Consider the following 19,177-nt stretch of genomic DNA (forward strand, 5'->3'; position numbering starts at 1 on the left):
AACACAGCCACATTGACATAGCCTTTACTAGTCAAAGACTACTGGTCCTGGCACTGGCTTTGGAGACATGAAGTGGGGGGCAGGGCTGTGGTTGCCAATAAGCTTCCCTAGTGCAGGATCCCCCTCTGCTGCAGGGAGCTACAGCAGCCAGACAGCTGTGAAGCATTGCTGATGCTGACAACTTCTGTCAACCTGACAGATGCTAGAATCATTCGGAAGACACAACTTCAACCAAGGAAATGCCTCCCCTCCATCAGACTGGACTACAAGCAAATCTGTTGGGCGTTTTCTTCCTTTCTTTTTTTGATTTTTCGAGACAGGGTTTCTCTGCTTAGCTTTGGAGCCTGTCCTGGAACTCGTTCTGTAGACCAGGCTGGCCTCAAACTAACAGAGATCCGCCTGTCCCTGCCCCCCAAATTCTGGGAGGACATTTGTGCCACCACCCCCTGGCATGGGCATTTTCTTCATAAACAATTTATGTGGGAGGGCCCAGCCCACAATGAGTGGTGCCATCCCTAGGCAGGTAGTCCTGGGTGTACAAGCAAGCAGACTGAGCCAGGGAGCAGCCTCCTCCAGGGCTTGTTTCAGGCCCTGTCTCCAGTTCCTGACTTGCCATCTGGACTGTAAGCTTGAGATGAAATAAACTCCTGCCCCCACCCCCAGGTTGTTTTGGTCATGGTCTTTGGCACAGCAGTAGAAAGCAAACCAGACAACCCTTTATTGGGAGCAGAGAGCACAACACGATGACCGCACACGGAGACACCTAGTGGGCACCCTGCACAGCATCCTTCAAGACAGGCTGTCTACTAGCAAACTCAATGGGAAATGGATTCCTTGGGCAGCTTCCCATCCTCCTGGGGGTACGGGGAACTCACTAACTTCCTTGAAGGAACTGTGGGTCACTAGAGATACAGCCCCTCAGGGGTGCCTTCTTGTTTTTTATAAAGAACGTTCTCTTTAGATTTTTTGAAGTCTTCATTTGTAACTTTCATTCTGCGTTCCCGCAGGGCCATCAGGCCAGCTTCTGTACAGATTGCCTGAAAGAAAGAAGAGTATGAGCCAGGCATGGTGGGGCATGCAAGGCCTTAATCCCAGGTCAGTCTGATCTACAGTTCCAGGATAGCCAGGGCTACACAGAGAAACCCTGTCTCAAAAAAACCAAACCAAACTAAACCAAGTCAAAAAAGAACAGTATGTTCAGCCTAAAACACTTATTTTTATCTTTTGGAATTCAGAGACATATTTTGAAATAAAGTATAAGACAGACTAAACACAAGTTGCTCATTTGGGAACAGGTTATTTTTTTTAAATGTCTCATGCATCATAATTTCTGAAAGAATCCAGTATGTATAAGCTGGGAAGATTTTAAGGGAGTCTACTGGCCCAGGGACCCGGGGTTCAGAGCTGTGGCTCAGGTTCTGACAGCTGTGTGGTTTGGTAAATTCTCGTAGCTTCACTTTCATTAAAGGCATTTCTAGGAGGTGGAGAAAGTGACACGCCAAAGGCAGGGAGTAGCGTGTGTGTCTATTACAGTGAAACACATTCCCATTAGCTTTGCTGGCCAACAGTAATCATCCTAATGTGTTTTCTTGCCAAAAAGTCAAACAAGAGCCCTTGTAACGCATGCGGGCACCGGGGAGATGGCTCAGGAGCTAAGAGTGCATGCTGCTCTTGCAGAGGACTGAGTTTGGAACCCACTCTGGGCCCACGACTGTGTGTAACTCCAGCTCCCCGGATACCCTTTTGTAGCCTCTGCAGGTACCTATGCTCCTGTGCACATTCCTCCCCCACATAACTAAAAATTTAAAAAACAAAACACCCCTCCCCCAATTCCTAAACAAACAAACTAGCAAAGTGAGAATTCTATAATCCTGGCACTGAAAGTTGTGTGGAAATGGCCATCAGATTATTTACTTTACATGGTTCAACCAAAAAGTGGCTGTGTATGAGGATGGGAAAGGTCAGCCATGTAAATTTAGGTGGTGGGCATGTAGGCATACACATGCTGCTGTCACACCTTTCCTGAATGCTTGAAAAATTTTAAGAAAAGTTCATGTAGTACAATTAAAAAGTATTTTTTAATGAAAAAAAAAACCCACTAAACTAAGCTATTTACCCTACTTCTGCAGGACTAATGCTAATGCCCTCGGTGTAGGCACTGGCCCAGAAAAGCACCTGTGTGCCTCTTCTACCTGACCAAGGCACCCACAGAGGAGACCACTCTGCCCCACATTCATTGCTCACAGGCTTGACAGAACGACTGCACAGCAGGAAAACCGCTACTAACTCATTTACAATAAAATCAACAGATAAAATCAAGTAGTCCATCAATACAAGGTGGGAGTAAGAACACAATGTGGGGGACCCTCTGCAGCTCTGGGGTGACCTTTCCCAGCATGCACTTCCCTGACAGGACTAAAGGAGAAGTCTCACTTAAAAGATCAGGTCACTCAGGCCTGGTACAGTGGGTGGTAAGCTTAATGTTAGTGACTGACCCCTGTGGGTTCACAGGGGCGGGGTCATTTACTTCATGGAGGAATGTATTAAATGGCTTCTAATATATAAAGCAGATCTTCCATTTGGATGCAGTATTAAACCCACAAATGACTGTGATAGGCACCCACCCCTAGAGTTTGCAGTCTTTCCTAACAGGCCAATTCCCAGAGGCAAGCCCACCCAGGTACTCACCTTAATGTCGGCCCCAGACAGGTCATCCTTTGCCATGATCAAGTCATCCAAGGTTACGTCATCAGCCAGGGTCATCCTGCTCGTGTGAATCTGAAAGATCCGCTTCTTGGTCTTCTCGTCAGGCAGGGGGAACTCGATCTTCCTGTCAATGCGGCCTGCAGGTACAGAGCTTTCAGCCGCTTCCATCCAGACCCAGACTTGGCTCCCATCAGGCCTTAGCCCACCCCACAGGCGTCAGGCGATGATGTGGGAGTGATACCCCAACATTTACTCCCATGCTTCATGAACAACTGTATCTGAATTCACCCCACTTGAACCCCGATTTGATACCTTCAGGAATAAACAGGGACATCTTGAATGGCATTAGTGACCTACCTTAGAAACATTACAAAAGCTAACAGCACATATGGCTTCCAGTGCCCCCTGAATGTAAAGAATAAACCATGCCTAGGACTCTTTAGGGATGAAAGCAAGTGCTCAAGGCGAGAAATTCTGAGTCTGGGAAGGAAAACACTAACAGTGCAAACCTAGACTGCGAAGGGCCAAGCTGCAGAGCATCCCCCTCCTAGCCAGGATCTCCAGGAGACAGACTTGAACTCGTGCGTGTCCATGTGGAGGGGACAACTTCGGGCACCTATCACCTTGTTTTCTGAGATTAGGGCTCTCACTTGGAGCTTGCCAAAAGCAGCTTGCAAGGCAAGGAGGCTGGCCAGTGAGCCCACTATCTGTCTCCACCTCCCCAGCGTGGGGGTCACAGTTGCAAACCACCCACCCACCTTATATGTGGGTTCTGCAGACCAAATTCAGGCCCTCCTGCTGATCGGCAGGCATTTTTCTGATTAGGCCATCTCTCCAATCAAGGAGACGTGTTTTTCGTAAATTATGGTGTACCATGGTATAACACCCCCCACCCCCAAAGCACATTTCAATCACAAACCCATTAATTTTCCACAAGGAAAAAAAACAGCAAAATTTGACCTGGTCTGATAAGTGCTGGATCCAAAGTTTCTATTCGGTTTGTGGCCATGATGACTTTTACATCTCCCCTCGAATCAAATCCATCCAGCTGGTTCAGCAGTTCCAACATTGTTCGCTGAATTTCTCTCTCACCTCCAGAGTTTGAATCATATCTTTGGAAAAAAGAGAATTGAAGACCCAGCCATTCTGTTACAAGCTCAGGTACAACAAACATGCAGCTTGGAACTCAATGTTCTTTTCTCAGCCCGAAGGCCACTCCCCATCACTCTGGCAAACAGTATCGGTGCCCACGCTTTGGTCAGGACTTGCCTCTACAGTTTACATCTAACAATGGCCACTGCAATGGATGAGTGGCTAATGCCTTCTAAAAGGGCTGGTGGGAGCCGGCACAGGCCCATTTTCTCTGCTGTTCTGATCAATGTTGGAAGACTGAGGACAAGCATGATCCCGGACAGAAGCAGCCGTGAGCAGACACTGATGCTAGATCCTGGTTTTAGATGTCACGGCCCAGAACAGAGGGGAAACAAGCTTTTGCCTTTTTAACCCGCCCCCCTGGTGTTTTGTTTGCAGCAGCACAGATGAAGACACTTTTCAACTATTACAGATCACGTATCTGCACAGCAACTCTGTGCCTCAACCGCCACCATTTTTCCTGTCTCCCTGTTGGCCCAACCTACTAACTGGAGGGCAGAGACTACCATCATTATAGCAAGTCCCAGGAGTCTGGATGGCACTGGCTCCATCCAAGTGCCACGACATGATGGTTTCCAGACACTGCCTGGGTGGGTGTTTAGTCCCATGGAGGTCAGAGAGCGAAGTATCCAGAGGCCATGCACGTCAAGGACTCGCTAGCAGGAAGGCCTGGCACTGCTCCTCTCATACAACAGTTCAAGGGCAAGCTTACCTTTTGGTCCCGATGGCATCGATTTCATCAATGAACACAATGGACGGTGCATGTTCTTCAGCAACTCGGAACAGCTCCCGAACGAGCTTGGGCCCGTCGCCTAGGTACTTCTGAATAAGCTCTGAGCCAACCACTCTCAAGAAAGTGGCTGAGGTTTGGTTAGCTACGGCTTTGGCCAGTAACGTTTTACCTATTTAGAAAAAAGAGTAAAGGAGAAAGCCATGTAAGTGCCGCTAAGAACCCTCACCCTAATGGACAGACACACACCCCAGCAGCTGTCTGGTGCTCTGCTCTCCCAATCTAACTCCATACCGTGACTACTTTGAACTCTCCTGAAAGTCATAATGTCAGCAAATACCTTTTACTTGGTTATTTTTTTCACATTTAAACTGTGTGTGTTGTGCGTGTGTGGACCACATGTGGAGGGAGGACAGCTTTGCAGAGGCCATCCCTTCTTCCACCTTCACACGGGTTCTGATGACCACACTCAGGCTGCCAGGCTTGTGCAGAGGAACCTTTATCACCGAGCGTTTCTGTGCCCTACTCGGTTGTTTGTACACCACTAACAGTGGCTCGCCATGGGTCACACACAGGTTGTCCTGCCTAGCAGATGTTTACATTACAATTCTTAACAGTAGCAAAATTAAAGATATGACGTAGGAACAAAATAGTTTTATGGTTGGGGGTCATCACTACATGAGGAACTGCATTAAGGGTTGCAGCACTGGAAAGCTGAGAGCCATGGCCCTAAACAATCACAATAATTACCTACAGAAGGAACAGCTCTGCACTAGCAATAAAACAGTCTGTTTTTTTTCTGAAAGGGAGCTTTTTCCTGGGTCCCTTCTAAGTTGTATATAAATTTAACACAACCAGACATGGTGGTAAAGGCCTAGAATCTGGCATTTGGGAGGTAGAGGCAGGAGGATTAGAAGTTGAATGTCATCCTGAGCCATATAGTGACTTCAAAGCCAGCTTGGCCTTTATGAGGCCCTATGTCCAAACGAATAAACAAACAAAAAAAAAAAAACTTGACCCATCCAACCCAGTATTAAAGACCAAATAAACTCTGATGAAACCATCAGTGATAAAATACTCTGGGGATCCTAGGCCTGACCCTGGGACACAAAGCAGCTTCCAGCACAGGTCACAGCAAGGCAGTACTGGGGGAGCTTGTGAGTGGCCAAAATACTGGAAGACCAGTCAATGGAGCCCACAGATGTGAGGTCTGTGGTATGTCTTTCCCAAGGAGCGGGGAGGGGGACAGGTCCTCCCATGGCTTTCAAATAGTGTTTCCAGTGTTTCTAGTCCCTGCTAGTTTTCTTTCAGGACACACACACACACACACAAAACAAATGAGTTCTCAACCTTGGTTGACCGTGTACACTGAATCCACTTTGGGAGCTCTAAGCAACGTGGATGCTGGTCCCAGCTCCCAAGACCAGTCACCAGAGTGCTCAGTTCAAGGCTTTTAGAGCTATTAAGACCGTGGCCTTTTGAAAGTGAGTGAGGAGGGCTGGCTGTTGGCTCAAGGTGCGAGGCAGAATTGGTACCCTTAAGCTGCTGGACAATGACTGAGGGCCAGGCTTTGTGACATGTGGTGATGATGCTCTCCTTGTTCACGGAGAGAATGGCAGGTGAGAAGTCCTAGGAGACCAAACAGGACCACAGTACAGACAGGGTAGGGCCTTTTGAGAGGATGAGATCTTACTGTCCAGAAGCAGCCAAGGAAACCTGCCAGGTTACAGGGAATCACCAACACCCTCCACGCCCCCCCCCCAGCCTGCCCACTCATGACCGCAGTGTCCACATCTCACCATTACATGCTGGTGGGTCAGCACTGCAGCTGCAGCCCTGCACCAGCTCAATGCTCTGTGGCCCTGGGCTCAACATCAGCCTCTCTGTAGCTTTACTTTGTCATGAGATGAAGCAGAGTGGTGTCTTGTAGCTTCAGGCTTCTGGGGAAGGGACTGCTCAGTCCCTTGGTAGTTGTTAACATGGGTCAGTTAGAACTCAACGCCAGTTCTCTCAACAAATGACCACTCTTGCTCTACTGTGCAGAGTAACCAACTGCTAAGTATTAGTCTCCACAGCTTAGGACAACTAACTACAATGAATTAAATGTGTATGCACGCTTATCATCATCCAACAAATACTTAGTATATATAGACCTGATCCAAACACCCTGGAATAACTGAGCGCCATCTCCACTGCAGGTCTGATGTTTGGCCATGTTCCAATGTGTGCGTGCCTTTGAGGCCGGGATGAGCACGGTCAAATCAAGGCTGAGAACTTGTTTATGTTGTGTGTAAGGGGTGGTACTGGTTTGCTGGCCAGAACCTGTGGTATTCTGCATGCTAAGCAGTGTGTTCCACCTCTCCCCACAACCCAGCCACAGAGTTAAACTAAGGAACTGTGGTGTTGTCTATCTTGCCAGTGCTGCTGGAGATACAGTGATGTGTCTAGTGTCTAGCATGGCATACCTGTTCCTGGAGGACCATAGAGAATGACCCCCTTTGGGGGCTTTATTCCCATCTCCTCATAATACTCAGGATGGGTAAGAGGAAGCTCCACAGATTCCTAAAGAGAAGAAACATTGGTAAAAATCAAAGTCTAACTGAAGGTAATAGCACGATCTGACATGAAAATATCTTGCTTTCCACAGAAATAAGTAGGACTCCACTCTTCTGAAAGGAGCGCACTTGACCGCCACTTTCCACAGAAATAAGTGGGCTCCACTCTTCTGAAAGGAACGCACTTGACCGCTACCTGGGCGAGGCATGCTGAAAAGGACATGCATCTCATTGCAGGTTTTATTGCCTCCCTTTCTGAGCCATGCTGTTTCCATTTTTCTTTTCCAGAAGTTAGCCTTAAGCATCATTTAAGTCATTCTGGAGCAAAGTTAAGACTGAAGAAAGTTAAAACTCACCCTTTTCGATTAAACTACAGCTAGAACCTGGAAAGACATCCTGACGGCTGTCCCCACCTAGGGTATTTATTACCTTATGTGCTCAGCTCAGCTATTGGAGAGGTCAGCAGTGGACATCTGTGGAGCCCTGACTGACTCCCCTAGGGAAAGCAAGCAGAGAGCTGGCCCACAGTCACGGGATAACCACCTCTCTCCAGGTTCCAAGACCACACAGGCACAGGATTTTGTCCTAGGTGCCAGTACCTGTGCGAGCCTGTGTAAGTACACACAACTCTATACAACAGCACACGTCAGCACACCCACGAACATCACACCCTCACACAAAACAACACTAAATATGCAGCGTTAAAATGCTGCAGGACTATCAGTTTACTGTGATGTTAGTTCCTAACAGTACAGAACTCATAGATTCACAGCCGGAATGAGTCAATCAAGAAAACAAATATGCGAAATAACTCCAAAGCATCCTAGACATGACAGCTATAGAAACCAAGAAGTCTGGAAACCAGAGCTGGTCCCTGCCATACCTTAATTTCCTGGATTTGGTTGTCCAGGCCCCCAATATCTGCATAGGTCTCCTGGGGGGCCTTTTCCACCTTCATCACTGTGACCAGGGGATCTGTGTCATCCATTAGCACCCCTATCACAGCATGCACCTTGTGGTTGAGCAGGACTGAACAGCCTGGCTCCAGCAGATCCTTGTCCACAAATGACAGGATGCTGACGTAGTGTTCTGAGCCCACAGAGGTGGACACAATGGCGTGATTATCATCAATGATCTCTTCCAAGGTTCCTACAGACATGGGAGTACCCCTGAGATCATCCACTTTCGATCTTTCCTCCTGCATAGTAAACCAGGAAGGAAAAGCACATTAGTTCTCAGGGCAGACGATCCGTTTGTCTGCTAATCACAAAGCAGCAGAGCTTGCTTCTTCATGGATTCGTTTCTGTTCTGTAGGTGTGCATCTGTGCGCGCGCACATGGCCCCAGAGGGCTCTGGGTGTTTCTCTAGCCTCTGCTGCCTAGCTTCCTGCAGGGTGCCAGGACTACAGATGCCGCTTCTCCTGGACTTTTGCCTCTTCACAAGGGTAACCTGGTTTCCAGGGTGCATAGCCAGTGCTCTTACCTGCTGTGCCACCTCCCTGGCCCAGAGCCACTGATGTTTTTAAAAGCTAGCCCAGTAAGAGGCCTGCCTGTTCAACTACGTGAATCCCGCCTGCTGACTTCTAAATCGCACTCACATTGTAAAGAAGATGGTCATGGAAACTTCTTCACTCACCTCTTGCTTTTCTTCCAATGGTTTCATCTGCTCCTGATTTCTGATGAACTCTTCCTCCATGAGAAGATAGTCTTTTATTCTCTCTAACTTCAGCAGCTTCAGGCGGCACTGAGTGTGAGGCGTTACTGGAATTAAAACATAGGGCTTAATTTAAGGAACCTAAAAACTGACAACCAAGTTTTACTTTATGCTCATCAGAAAGCCAGTAAGGACCTGAAGTGCAGGGCTGGCAGCATGGCTCAGTGGTTAGAGTGCTTGCTGTTAAGCCTGAGGACCTGACTCTGTCCCTCAGACTCACAATGGAAGGACAGAACTGAGTCCTGTCAGCTGTGCTGTGACCTCCACATGCTCACAACTGTCTGAGTGTGCATGCACACACACACACGCACACACACTCTCTGTGATAAAGGAGATGAAAAGATGGCTAGCAGTCAGGAGCATTTGCTGCTTTTCCAGAGGACCTGGGCTCAGTTCCGAGTGTCCATATGGCAGCTCACACAGTGCTTGGTACAAACACAGTGCACATATACACAGGCACACAAAACACTCATACACACAAATCTTAAAAAAAGAAAAAAAATCCAAACTAATAAAGAATAAACATAAGTTTAGACATGACCCAAATTTTGATATTGTAACATTTCATTTTACAGAATGAAAATGTTTCTGGGACTGGATTTGTAATTTAAACTGTATTTAAATTGTGGGGCACAGTTAATCCCAGCCCCCAGGAAGCTAAGGCAAGGGGATCGTGAACCTAAGGACAGCCTGGACAGCACAACTGAGACCGTGTCTCACAACAGACAGGGCCATTAAAATAAAGGCTGTGGGTAAAGGCACTCGCTGTGAGGCCCAATGACCTCAGTTCCATCCCCAGAAAAGTGACAGGAGATAATCAACTCCCAAAAGTTGTCCTTTGACCTTTACATGCACACTGCAGCATGTGCGTGTGCCCCCTGTAAAATAATGAAAATTAACAAAGCAACAAATGATTTACATTCTTAATACCTCAGTGGGGCTGACTATTTAAAGACAGTGAATGGAATTTCTTTTTCTTTTTTTCTTTTTTTTCTTTTTTTTTTGAAAAAGGGTCTCTATGTAGCCCTGGCTGGTCTGGACCTCAGTGACTTATCCACTTGTCTCTGCCTCCTGAGTGCTGGGATTAAAGGCATTTACCACAGTGCACTGTGAATGGGATCTCTTAGCATGAGACAAACTCATATAATATTGCATTTTAAGAAAATATAATTTCTACATCAACGTAGTGGAAGGCGCCACATGAGCTAAGTAGAATGGGGTTAAATAGCCCGCGTTAATGCTTCAGTCTCCAGAGACTTCCTACCTCCCCTTTACATCCCGTGCTACATGCAGAGTCATTTCCTGGGAGCTGGGAAGAGAGCAGGGGACAAGGTACTTACCCAGTGGCAGTTTGCTGGCAGCATCTGGTCCCTTTGTTTTCTTCTTCTTTTTCCCCACTCTAGTTGGGACAGGAGGTTCATATTTCTTTTTCTTGTCCTTGAGTTTTTAGAAGAATAGGAAAAAGAAGTCACATGGAAATCATAAAATGCACATTTATTTCTGTATCATTACCATCTATTTCTAGGGGTAAAAAATGTTGCCATCTTTTAGGATATTTAAAATAATTGTCCTTTTTATTAATACTTTTAAAAAATTAAATTATATTATTTCCCCTTTCTATTTCATCCCTCCAATCCCTGTCACCCCCATTCCTTACTCTGATGGCCTCTTTGATTACTGTGACATGTATGAACACAACCCGCTGACTCTGTAAAATCACTGTCTTTTAAAAAGCAGATCACACATTCCTGCACTCCAAGATTTAGCTGCACTGAGCAAATGTGATCTTTTTAGAGAGATGGAAGTGACTCAGAAGTAGAGAGAGGTCAGCACTGAGTTACTTGCCTGAAGTCTGAGTACAGTGAGGCCCTTCTCACACCCAGTCTGTTGCACACGCAGGTGAGGCCCTTCTCACACCCAGCCTGTTACTCATGCAGGTGAGGCCCTTCTCACACCCAGGCAATCTACTGTAAACCTTCCACGATGTTCACACTTTAGAAACCATCACCTCAGGCTAATACGCTTCTCAAAAATTGGAAGCAGCTGCTCCATGTGTATTCTGGGTTACTGAAATAACTACCACATCACTTTGATTTTTAAAGTTTGTGGCTCTAGAACTCACTGAGACCTAATGGCGGCTTCCACAGCGTGAACAGATCACATAAGTATCTTGCTTCTTACTTACCTTGTCATCCTTCTTTCCACCCCCAGGACCATGGCCACCACTCTGACTTTGACCCTGTTTAGGAAAAAAGAGAAGAAAACAGAAATTCAGAATACAATCACTTCATAAGAACATCCTACTGCTACTACGATTCTAAAACACAGCACTCCCCACTGTGACACTTGGAAACCCATGTGCCTTGCAGCCCAGGTATGCCCTCAGTGTGGAGATTCTGCAAATAACCCAACTCTCAGAACTGAGAACCATTCTATGATGTGGCTGTCACCAAGGAGGCTGACAGTCAGGGACCACTCCTCTGAACCAGGACATTCTCTAATATAAACTCCATCTCAGACTTCAGGAAAGCTGTCGCACATACTCCACAGCCACTCATCTCTCCAGAAGACTTTCAACAGCAACTACCGTGCTCCGGTCGTGACAGCCTGGCTCCTACACAAGTTTCTCTTCCCCACCTGAAACACTCTCACCTGAAGGCGTTACTTAACATATGAAAAGCTCACTGGGATTTCTGATTTGAAAACTGCTTAATACAGGGCAACGACTCAAACTGAGGTACTTTAAATGTCAGTGCACGTGTGGGTGCATGTGTGCATGCCAGAGCACACATGTGGAAGCCAGAGGACTTGTGGGTCCCAGAGATAAAACTCCAGTTGTCAGGCCTGACGTCAAATGCCATCTCATCAGCCCAATGGTGATGTTTTAAAGATGAGTAACAATGAAGTTACTGACCAGAGAAGCCATTCAGGCCCCAACCAACCCCAGGCAGGCACTGCTAACTAATAAACTGGCAGTTTCATTATCAAGACACAGAGCTACTGAGGAGAATTAATGTCAAATATATCCCACCACACTCAAGGTTCTTAAATCTTTGTGTTTTACTCTGAATGTAGTTAAGGGCTGAAAAGAGACTCTGGGAGTCAGTTCTGCTGAAATAGGATGTACAAGTCAGAGCCTTTAACATTTCCTTGCTTTCTAGGGAACTTTGCTCATGACTGGGCAACCAGTGCCTAGGAGGTGTCTATTACGGGCCCAACTCTGTGCGAGCTATTTTTCCTTCACGGCCAATCCCAAGATAGGTCCAAGCCTGAAATCGTTGTCTGTGGAGTCTGAATTCTGGCCCCATCACTACAGACTGTGGCTGCGGTTAAGTCAGGTTTCTCCACTGAGCTTTGGTGTCCTTAAGTGGATGACACTACCCCTTCCCCCTATTGCTGAGGATGAATACAGCAAATATGCCCTTAGCACTTCTAGGAACTAAGTTCTAGCGATAGACTGCTGGGTCAGGAGTCTAACCGCCACTGTGGCTTCACGGATGTTGGTCCAAAGCCAACCTGGTTGCATTCCTCACACTTCTGTCTCTCTCTCCACCCCACCCCCATTCTCATCCTGTTCATGCCTTCTTCAGCCCCCCAAGAGAGAGCTAGCACCCTTGAAAATAATCAGTTTGTTGGGGATACTATTCTGAGGTGCTTTGTCTATGCTGCATGTGTTTAGCTCTGTGAAGCTGTGTTACTCTGCCTGTCTAAAACACCTGATGTTCTAATAAAGAGCTGAATGGCCAATAGCGAGGCAGGAAAGAGGAATAGGAGGGGCTGACAGGCAGAGAGGATAAATATGAGGAGAAATCTGGGTGAGAGAGATCTGGGAAAGGGAGAGAAAACAGGAGGACTTCAGGGGCCAGCTACCCAGCCAGCCACGGAGTAAGAAGAAAAGGTATACAGGAATAGAGAAACATAAAAGCCCAGAGGCGAAAGACAGAAGGGATAATTTAAGAAAAGCTGGAAAGCAATCAAACTAAGTAAAACAAAACAAAGAATGCAAGCTAAGGCTGGACAGACATTCAGAACTAAGAATAAGTGCCTGAGTGTGATTTATTTGGGAGCTGGGTGATGGGCCCCCCAAAAGCCCATAAAAACAAAACCAACTGGCAACAATCAGCTAATCTGCCAGTCCTCCTCAAAGCCACCAGCTGCTCTGTAATGTCCTTAGCTCAGCATGCCAAGCCTTCGTCTACCTGGCTACACCTAGCAGTCCCAGGCTCACCGCAAACCTTCCAGTCCGGCTCCAGTGGATGACATTTTCCTCACCTCTGGGACATCTTACATGTCTCTCAGTCTCAAAGAGGAGCTACACCTTTAATAAAGCTCAGCTAAATATGCTGGGCAGAGTGCTAAGCATTCTTGGAATATTATCTCATTTGATTTTAAGAAGATTTCTTAAAAGTGTGTGTGTGGGGGGGTGTCCCGGCATACCAAAAGATGGTGTTAGATTTCCTGGAGCTGGGGTTACTGGCCGTTGTGAGCATCCTGGCACGGGTTCTGGGAACAGAACCTGGGTCCTCTGGAAGTGCAGCAAGTGCTCTTAACCCCTTCCCCATATAAAGAGACTAAGGTCCAGAGAGGTTAAAGGACTTGCACATTGTCACAAAGCTTGTTAGATACAAAGGCGGAAATCACTTTAGGATGTTTCTTAACTGCTCTAGAAAAGTCAGGACCTGTGTTCCACCAACGGCCACTTGACTGCACTTCAGTGTCCTCACTAAAACGGGGATATTAATAATTACCTTCGGGGCTGTTCTAGGAAATAAGAACAGCTACGGAAAAATGTCCGTCGCACGTTCAGAATACTTTTTAGGACCTCTGTGTGTTCTGGCCTTTGCAGCTCGGGCTGACCTCAAGGCTGTCTCAAGTTCTTGGCATCTTCTGATCCTTCTGCCCGGTCCCTGCTTCGCTCAGATATTAGCACGAATTACTCCCCTACTCCCTCAATCTAGGCCTCTGCTCAGATTTCACACCCTCGGGGGGGGGGGGTTCCTTCGCTGACACCCAACAAAAACAGCCAATTCTCCCAACACAGCCCACACCGCTGGCTGGCCCGGCCCTGCCCGATCCTGCTCCCGGACGTGTTTACAGTCTCCCTCCACTAGAATGGAAGCGCCATGGAGGCGGCGACGTCGTCAACCGTGCTCGCCCGTTACCCTCACCGCCTAGACCGAACTCCGGCTCGACAAACCAAACGGGAGAGCGCCGAGTCGTCGGCGGGTTAATTCGACGCTGGTTCCGGGGTTCAGTCACTGTCACCCGGAGTCGGCCAGGCTGCCCGGCTGGGCTCCCAGCAGGTCCGTCCCCGGGATTCCGCGGGGCGCCGTCCGTTCCGCCCGCGTCCGCCGGGGAGCACGAACCGCTCCGCCCCGCCCGCCCCACGTCCCTCCGTCCGTCGAGGAGCCCAAGCGTGGGCCGCGTCGTCTCGTCCTCCCGCCTTCGGTGCCCACGACCACCCGCCGAATCCCTTAGTCACTCACCATTTTTCCCCAGTCGTCCGAGCCGCCACCGCCGGAAGTGCATCCACAAAAATCGACCCTGTCAGAAGCGGAAGTGACTAAGAAAAACTACGGAAGCCTATGAAGACCAACTCCTTCGCAGGCGCAGTTGCGCGAGAAGGACTTGTCCCAGTTTGGTACCGGGATTGGTTAAACATTTGGGGGCCGTACTTAAAAATAGTTTACTTGAGGGAATTCTAAATGGCTACTGTTGGGCTATTGTCAGTAACTTAAGACAATGATCTTGGTTGTCAAAGAATTAGGGCAAATTTGAAAATTAAAAAAAAATTATGTAAAAATTATAACCGGAAAGAAGTTTTAGTCCCCAAAACTGGAATGGTAAAGTTGATGTGTGCACAGCATTTAAGTTCTTCTTTTGTTTCTGGAATTTGCCAAATCTCCTGAAAATGCTAAAGTTATCTAAACTTGCGAGATACCCGCCCCCCCATGACAAGTGATGACTGTGTTAAAATTACCTTTGAGGGGCTGGAGAGATGGCTCAGCAGTGATAAGCAGGGGACCCAGGTGGCAGCTGAGAACCCTCTGTAACTCCAGTACCGTGGGAACTGTCGCCCCCTTCTGGCCTCATCATGTGCTGCAGACACATGGTGCTTGTAATAAATGCAGGCAAACACTCATAAATCTTTAAAAACATTAAAAAATTATTCATCTACCAGTATTGGGAACGTTCATTATTGATGCATCCATGGTGACATCATGAAAATATCAACTACCCTTTCTACTTCCAGAAATTTCCATTAACAGGTACCCAAGACCTTGCGTTTTGTGATCGCAGCCAAAAACAAGAGTATGTTCTAGAAGCCACCAAGAGCATGAACAGAGAGCATTTGGAAAACTGAATTCTAGACTAAGTCCTAAGAGACCAGGGTGTTTTATAATGAAAAATTTCAGAGGAGAAATACATTCCTCCCCTCCCCTGGCAACATAATGTTTTTACTAATTGTTTGGGAATTTCATACATGAATCCTGATCACATTTGAGTCCCATTCCTCCCAGGTCCACCCTCCCACCCTTGTGCCCCTCCCCAACACACCTTGTCCAATTTGTGTTGCCCGCATACTTACCGGAGCACGGTCAAACTCCCAGTGGCCAGCTCCTTAAAGGGACACCGAGTCCTTCCTCACCACTGCCAGAAGCCATCAGCTGGGAAGAGCTACACTTCAGCGTCTTTCATAGCCTCATGTCTGGACTGGAGAAACTCGTTCTTGACACTGTTCCTGCACTGGCTGCAGAGAAGAAAGCAGGGCATTGGGGCTGAAGAGGTGGCTCAAGGGTGAGGAACACCTGCCATTCTTGCGAGGTTAGTCCCAACACTCATAACGGGGTGACTCACAGCTTCCCATAACGCCAATTCCGGGGTATTCCACACCCTCTTTGGACATCAAGGGGACCTGCAAGTATGTGGTACGTAAAATAGTTTAAAAATTTTCAAAAGAGAGTGAGGACACTGAAAATGGACAGAGTCCCAGTGAGACTGGGGAGGGACACTCACCCAGCTTGGGACCCTGGCCAGGTGTTAAGCGTTACTATTAATTAGTTCTATTAGTGTTAATAAAAAGCTCTTTAAATTCTTAATGTAAGTGTTCCTTATGTTCTTTTTCCTAAATGAGGAGAGAATTTGGGGGAGAGGAAATCTGACTCCCTAGTTAGCAGCCTTTGGACTCTGTCTTGGTGTCCTGGCTGCTTTGAATAAAAGGACTGTTAGTCAAAGAGCCAGCATCTTGGGTGTTTTGAATACTCCACAGACACCTTGAAAAAACCATACACAATTACAGTTGATTGCCTTGGTTGTTTCAAACGCTTTGTACCAGGCTTTTTGCTATTACCTCGATGAACTCCAGATGATCCTGCAATCACTTCTACCTAGGCCAGTTGGGGTTCATTTTCCCTGACGGTCTAGCAGAGGGATTGCTAAGAGGGACATTAAAGAGGGAAGGTGATTGGTGCAAACACAAGTCTTCATAAGCACGCGGGGTGTTTTCTGATGATCTAATCTCCTTCTCTGCTGATGCATACCGGCTGCTCCAAGCTTGCTCGTTGAGATGACCGGTTGACACTCCCCTGTGCTGCTGCCCAGGATGTTGTAACATTAGGCTCAATAAAAGTCTTCCTTTGAGTGGTCTTTTCTTGCCTGCTTTAGTGGTAAAGGAAGGAAGTTAAATGTACCCTTGAGGGGCTGGAGACGAACTGGTAACCAAAGAAAGAAGTGGTAGAATTCAGGACCGCGAGGGGTGCACCCACACACTGAGACAATGGAGATGTTCTATCAGGAACTCACCAAGGCCAGCTGGCCTGGGTCTGAAAAAGCATGGGATAAAAACGGACTTGCTGAACATAATGCTCAGCAAGGACAATGAGGACTACTGAGAACTCAAGAACAATGGCAATGGGTTTTTGATCCTACTGCACGTACTGGCTTTGTGGGAGCCTAGGCAGTTTGGATGCTCACCTTACTAGACCTGGATGGAGCTGGGTGGTCCTTGGACTTCCCACAGGGCAGGGAACCCGGATTACTCTTAGGGATGATGAGGGAGGGGGACTTGATGGGGGAGGGGGAGGGAAATGGGAGGTGGTGGCGGGGAGAAGGCAGAAATCTTTAATAAATAAATAAATAAAAATAAAAAAAAGAACAAATAAAAAAAAGAAACAGCAGAGTTGTGGTGAAGGCAAAGGCAGAGAACCCACAGTGGCAGCCACAGCTTAGATGTGTCATTGACAGCTGAGCAATCGGTAGGTGGCGACTGAATAGTTTGTCAACAGCCGGAGCCGTATGAAGAATGGCATGAGCAGAGAGACGGCAAGGAATGGAGAGCTGAGGCTGTGAAAGGCTCGCAGGGACAGTGAAGGGAGGCTACAGCTGCTGGCTGCTAGGAGAATTCCAGAGAACTGTCATGTGCTCAGAGCCAAAGGTCTCAGAGACCCCAGCTTTAAGAGTGGCTGGTGTTAAGTACTAAGGGACCCTGGTTTCCGAGGTCTACACCAGAGCTGTACTAACACGGGATGCTGTCAGCTGCTGAGCCCCAGTATGCAGGCTCACTTGGATGTTGCCACAGCAGCTGCAGTCAAAGGCTGTGGGGTTCCTGACGTCCCTGGGACAGGATAACTTTGATGCTGCAGGTTGAGCTAAGGATCTCACTATCCAAGAACTATAGCAGGATCTGAACACTAGAGGGCACCACCTACTGCCGCCGCCACCTATCTGCTGGGCCTCCCACGGCTGCTGTCCACTGCAGGGGACCAAGGGAAGCCAAAGCGCCAGAGCTAGCAAATACTTAAAACACTTCTTCTTGTCTATGTGTGAGTTCTGTCTAGGTAGAACAAAAGGACCTAACCTGGACACGGGGATAGGTTACTCCACAAAATTACATAAATAATATTTACATATTGTATATAATAGATATACATATAATATATACATATATGTCTATATAATTATATACACAATATGCACACATTATACACATATATGTGTATATACATACACATACATACATACATAATACATACATATAACTTTTAAGAGGATATGGCCTCGTTAGCATACAGGAAAGGAATGTGGAGTCCCCCTTCCGTCCCCTTATTTTGACGATTAAAGTTGAAGTCGTGAGTTAAAGATGAACTCGGCCAGGGCAATGACATGCACCTATAATCCAATCATAGAGGCTAGAGGATTGTGAGCTGGAGGCCAGTTGGAACCCCACTGAACAATGGATAAACAAGGACTTTTTTTTTTTTTTTTAAATAGGCAGACAGAGTTCTGTGAGTTGGAGGCCAGCCTGGTCTACATAGAAAGTTTCAGGCTAGCCAGGGCTACATAGGCCTTGTCTCAGAGGAAAATAAGACAGCCAACAGGAAAGGTTAAGGAGCTCTGGTCTGTATTAAATGTGGTGAACAAGACAGGCCATTGCTGAGAGCAAGGCCAGCGCTGCCTGGGATGTCTAGGAATGTAACCATAGTATAACCAACAGGACAGGAGGGGTCGGTCCTAAGAGGCCAGCACACTCAAAGGACAGGCAGGTCATTGACGCTTCAGACTTGCCTTCTGCGGGACATGCACAGGCAGAAGTGTCTCAGCCACAGTTTCCTGCTTGTCTCTACTCCCTCTTTCCATTCTCGACTTCCCACCTATTCAAGCATCAAGGGCCTTGTTAGCCGGGCAATCGTGGCAAACATCTTTAATCTCAGTACTTGGGAGGCAGAGGCAGGCGGATCTATGTGAGATTGATGCCAGATTGGTCTACAAAGGACAGCCAAGGCTACACAGAGAAACCCTGATTGAAAATCAAATAAAACAAGAGCAAGATTTTACTTGTCTGTTATGTAGTAAACTTAACCTTTTTTGTTCTTTCTGTTTCTTTTTCCTATTTCTTGGATCCTCTTGAGAGAGTTTGGCATGGACAATGATCCAGGCAAGGAGAAGCTGCAAATTTTAGCTCAGATGGAGATGGGGAGAAGAGGAGAGGGTAGGGATGGGGAGAAGGGGAGAGGGTGAGGCTCACGAATAGTTGTATGTGTTGGTTTGAATGAGAATGTCTTGGCTAAAGTCACCACAATGAGACCCAAACCAGAAGAAGCTGTCACTCCCATGTCTGGGCATTTCAGTGGCCATCTTGTGGCTTTCCCTCTGACCCATGCCAGTGTACCACCTCTTCTGTGAATGTCGTAGCTCAGATCTTTTGGTCTCACCATGACATCCATGCGGCAGCTTGTTAGTGAGCATTCGTGATACTCCAGGTTTTCCTGGGGGCAGGTGAGAATACATTAATGAGCAGGAAGAAAATTTTTCCCTAGTTGAT

The 19,177-nt window shown here is 47.3% G+C and overlaps 1 protein-coding gene across 1 annotated transcript; it reads right to left on the minus strand.

The window, feature by feature from the left end:
* Positions 1–694: 694 nt before the first annotated feature.
* On the minus strand, positions 695–14,399 carry Psmc1 (proteasome 26S subunit, ATPase 1). Its single transcript, XM_057783117.1, has 10 exons — positions 14,343–14,399; positions 11,042–11,095; positions 10,197–10,293; positions 8,779–8,903; positions 8,027–8,341; positions 7,054–7,150; positions 4,571–4,760; positions 3,667–3,818; positions 2,689–2,843; positions 695–1,037 (listed from the first exon to the last, which is right to left on the minus strand). The coding sequence occupies exons 1-10, from the start codon at positions 14,343–14,345 to the stop codon at positions 903–905; spliced, it is 1,323 nt and encodes a 440-aa protein (XP_057639100.1). The 5' UTR covers positions 14,346–14,399; the 3' UTR covers positions 695–902.
* Positions 14,400–19,177: the final 4,778 nt, after the last annotated feature.

Source organism: Chionomys nivalis, chromosome 10 (genome assembly GCF_950005125.1).
Source record: "Chionomys nivalis chromosome 10, mChiNiv1.1, whole genome shotgun sequence".
In the NCBI taxonomy this organism is placed as follows: domain Eukaryota; kingdom Metazoa; phylum Chordata; class Mammalia; order Rodentia; family Cricetidae; genus Chionomys; species Chionomys nivalis.

What these genes read in the sequence shown, in the direction of transcription:
- Psmc1 (XM_057783117.1), bottom strand. An exon ending in GTGGAAAGAAGGATGACAAG is followed by an intron (nt 10,294 to 11,041) that starts GTAAGTAAGAAG and finishes TAAAAACTCAAG; the next exon opens with GACAAGAAAAAGAAATATGA. An exon ending in TCCAGCACTTATCAGACCAG is followed by an intron (nt 2,844 to 3,666) that starts GTCAAATTTTGC and finishes CTGTACCTGCAG; the next exon opens with GCCGCATTGACAGGAAGATC.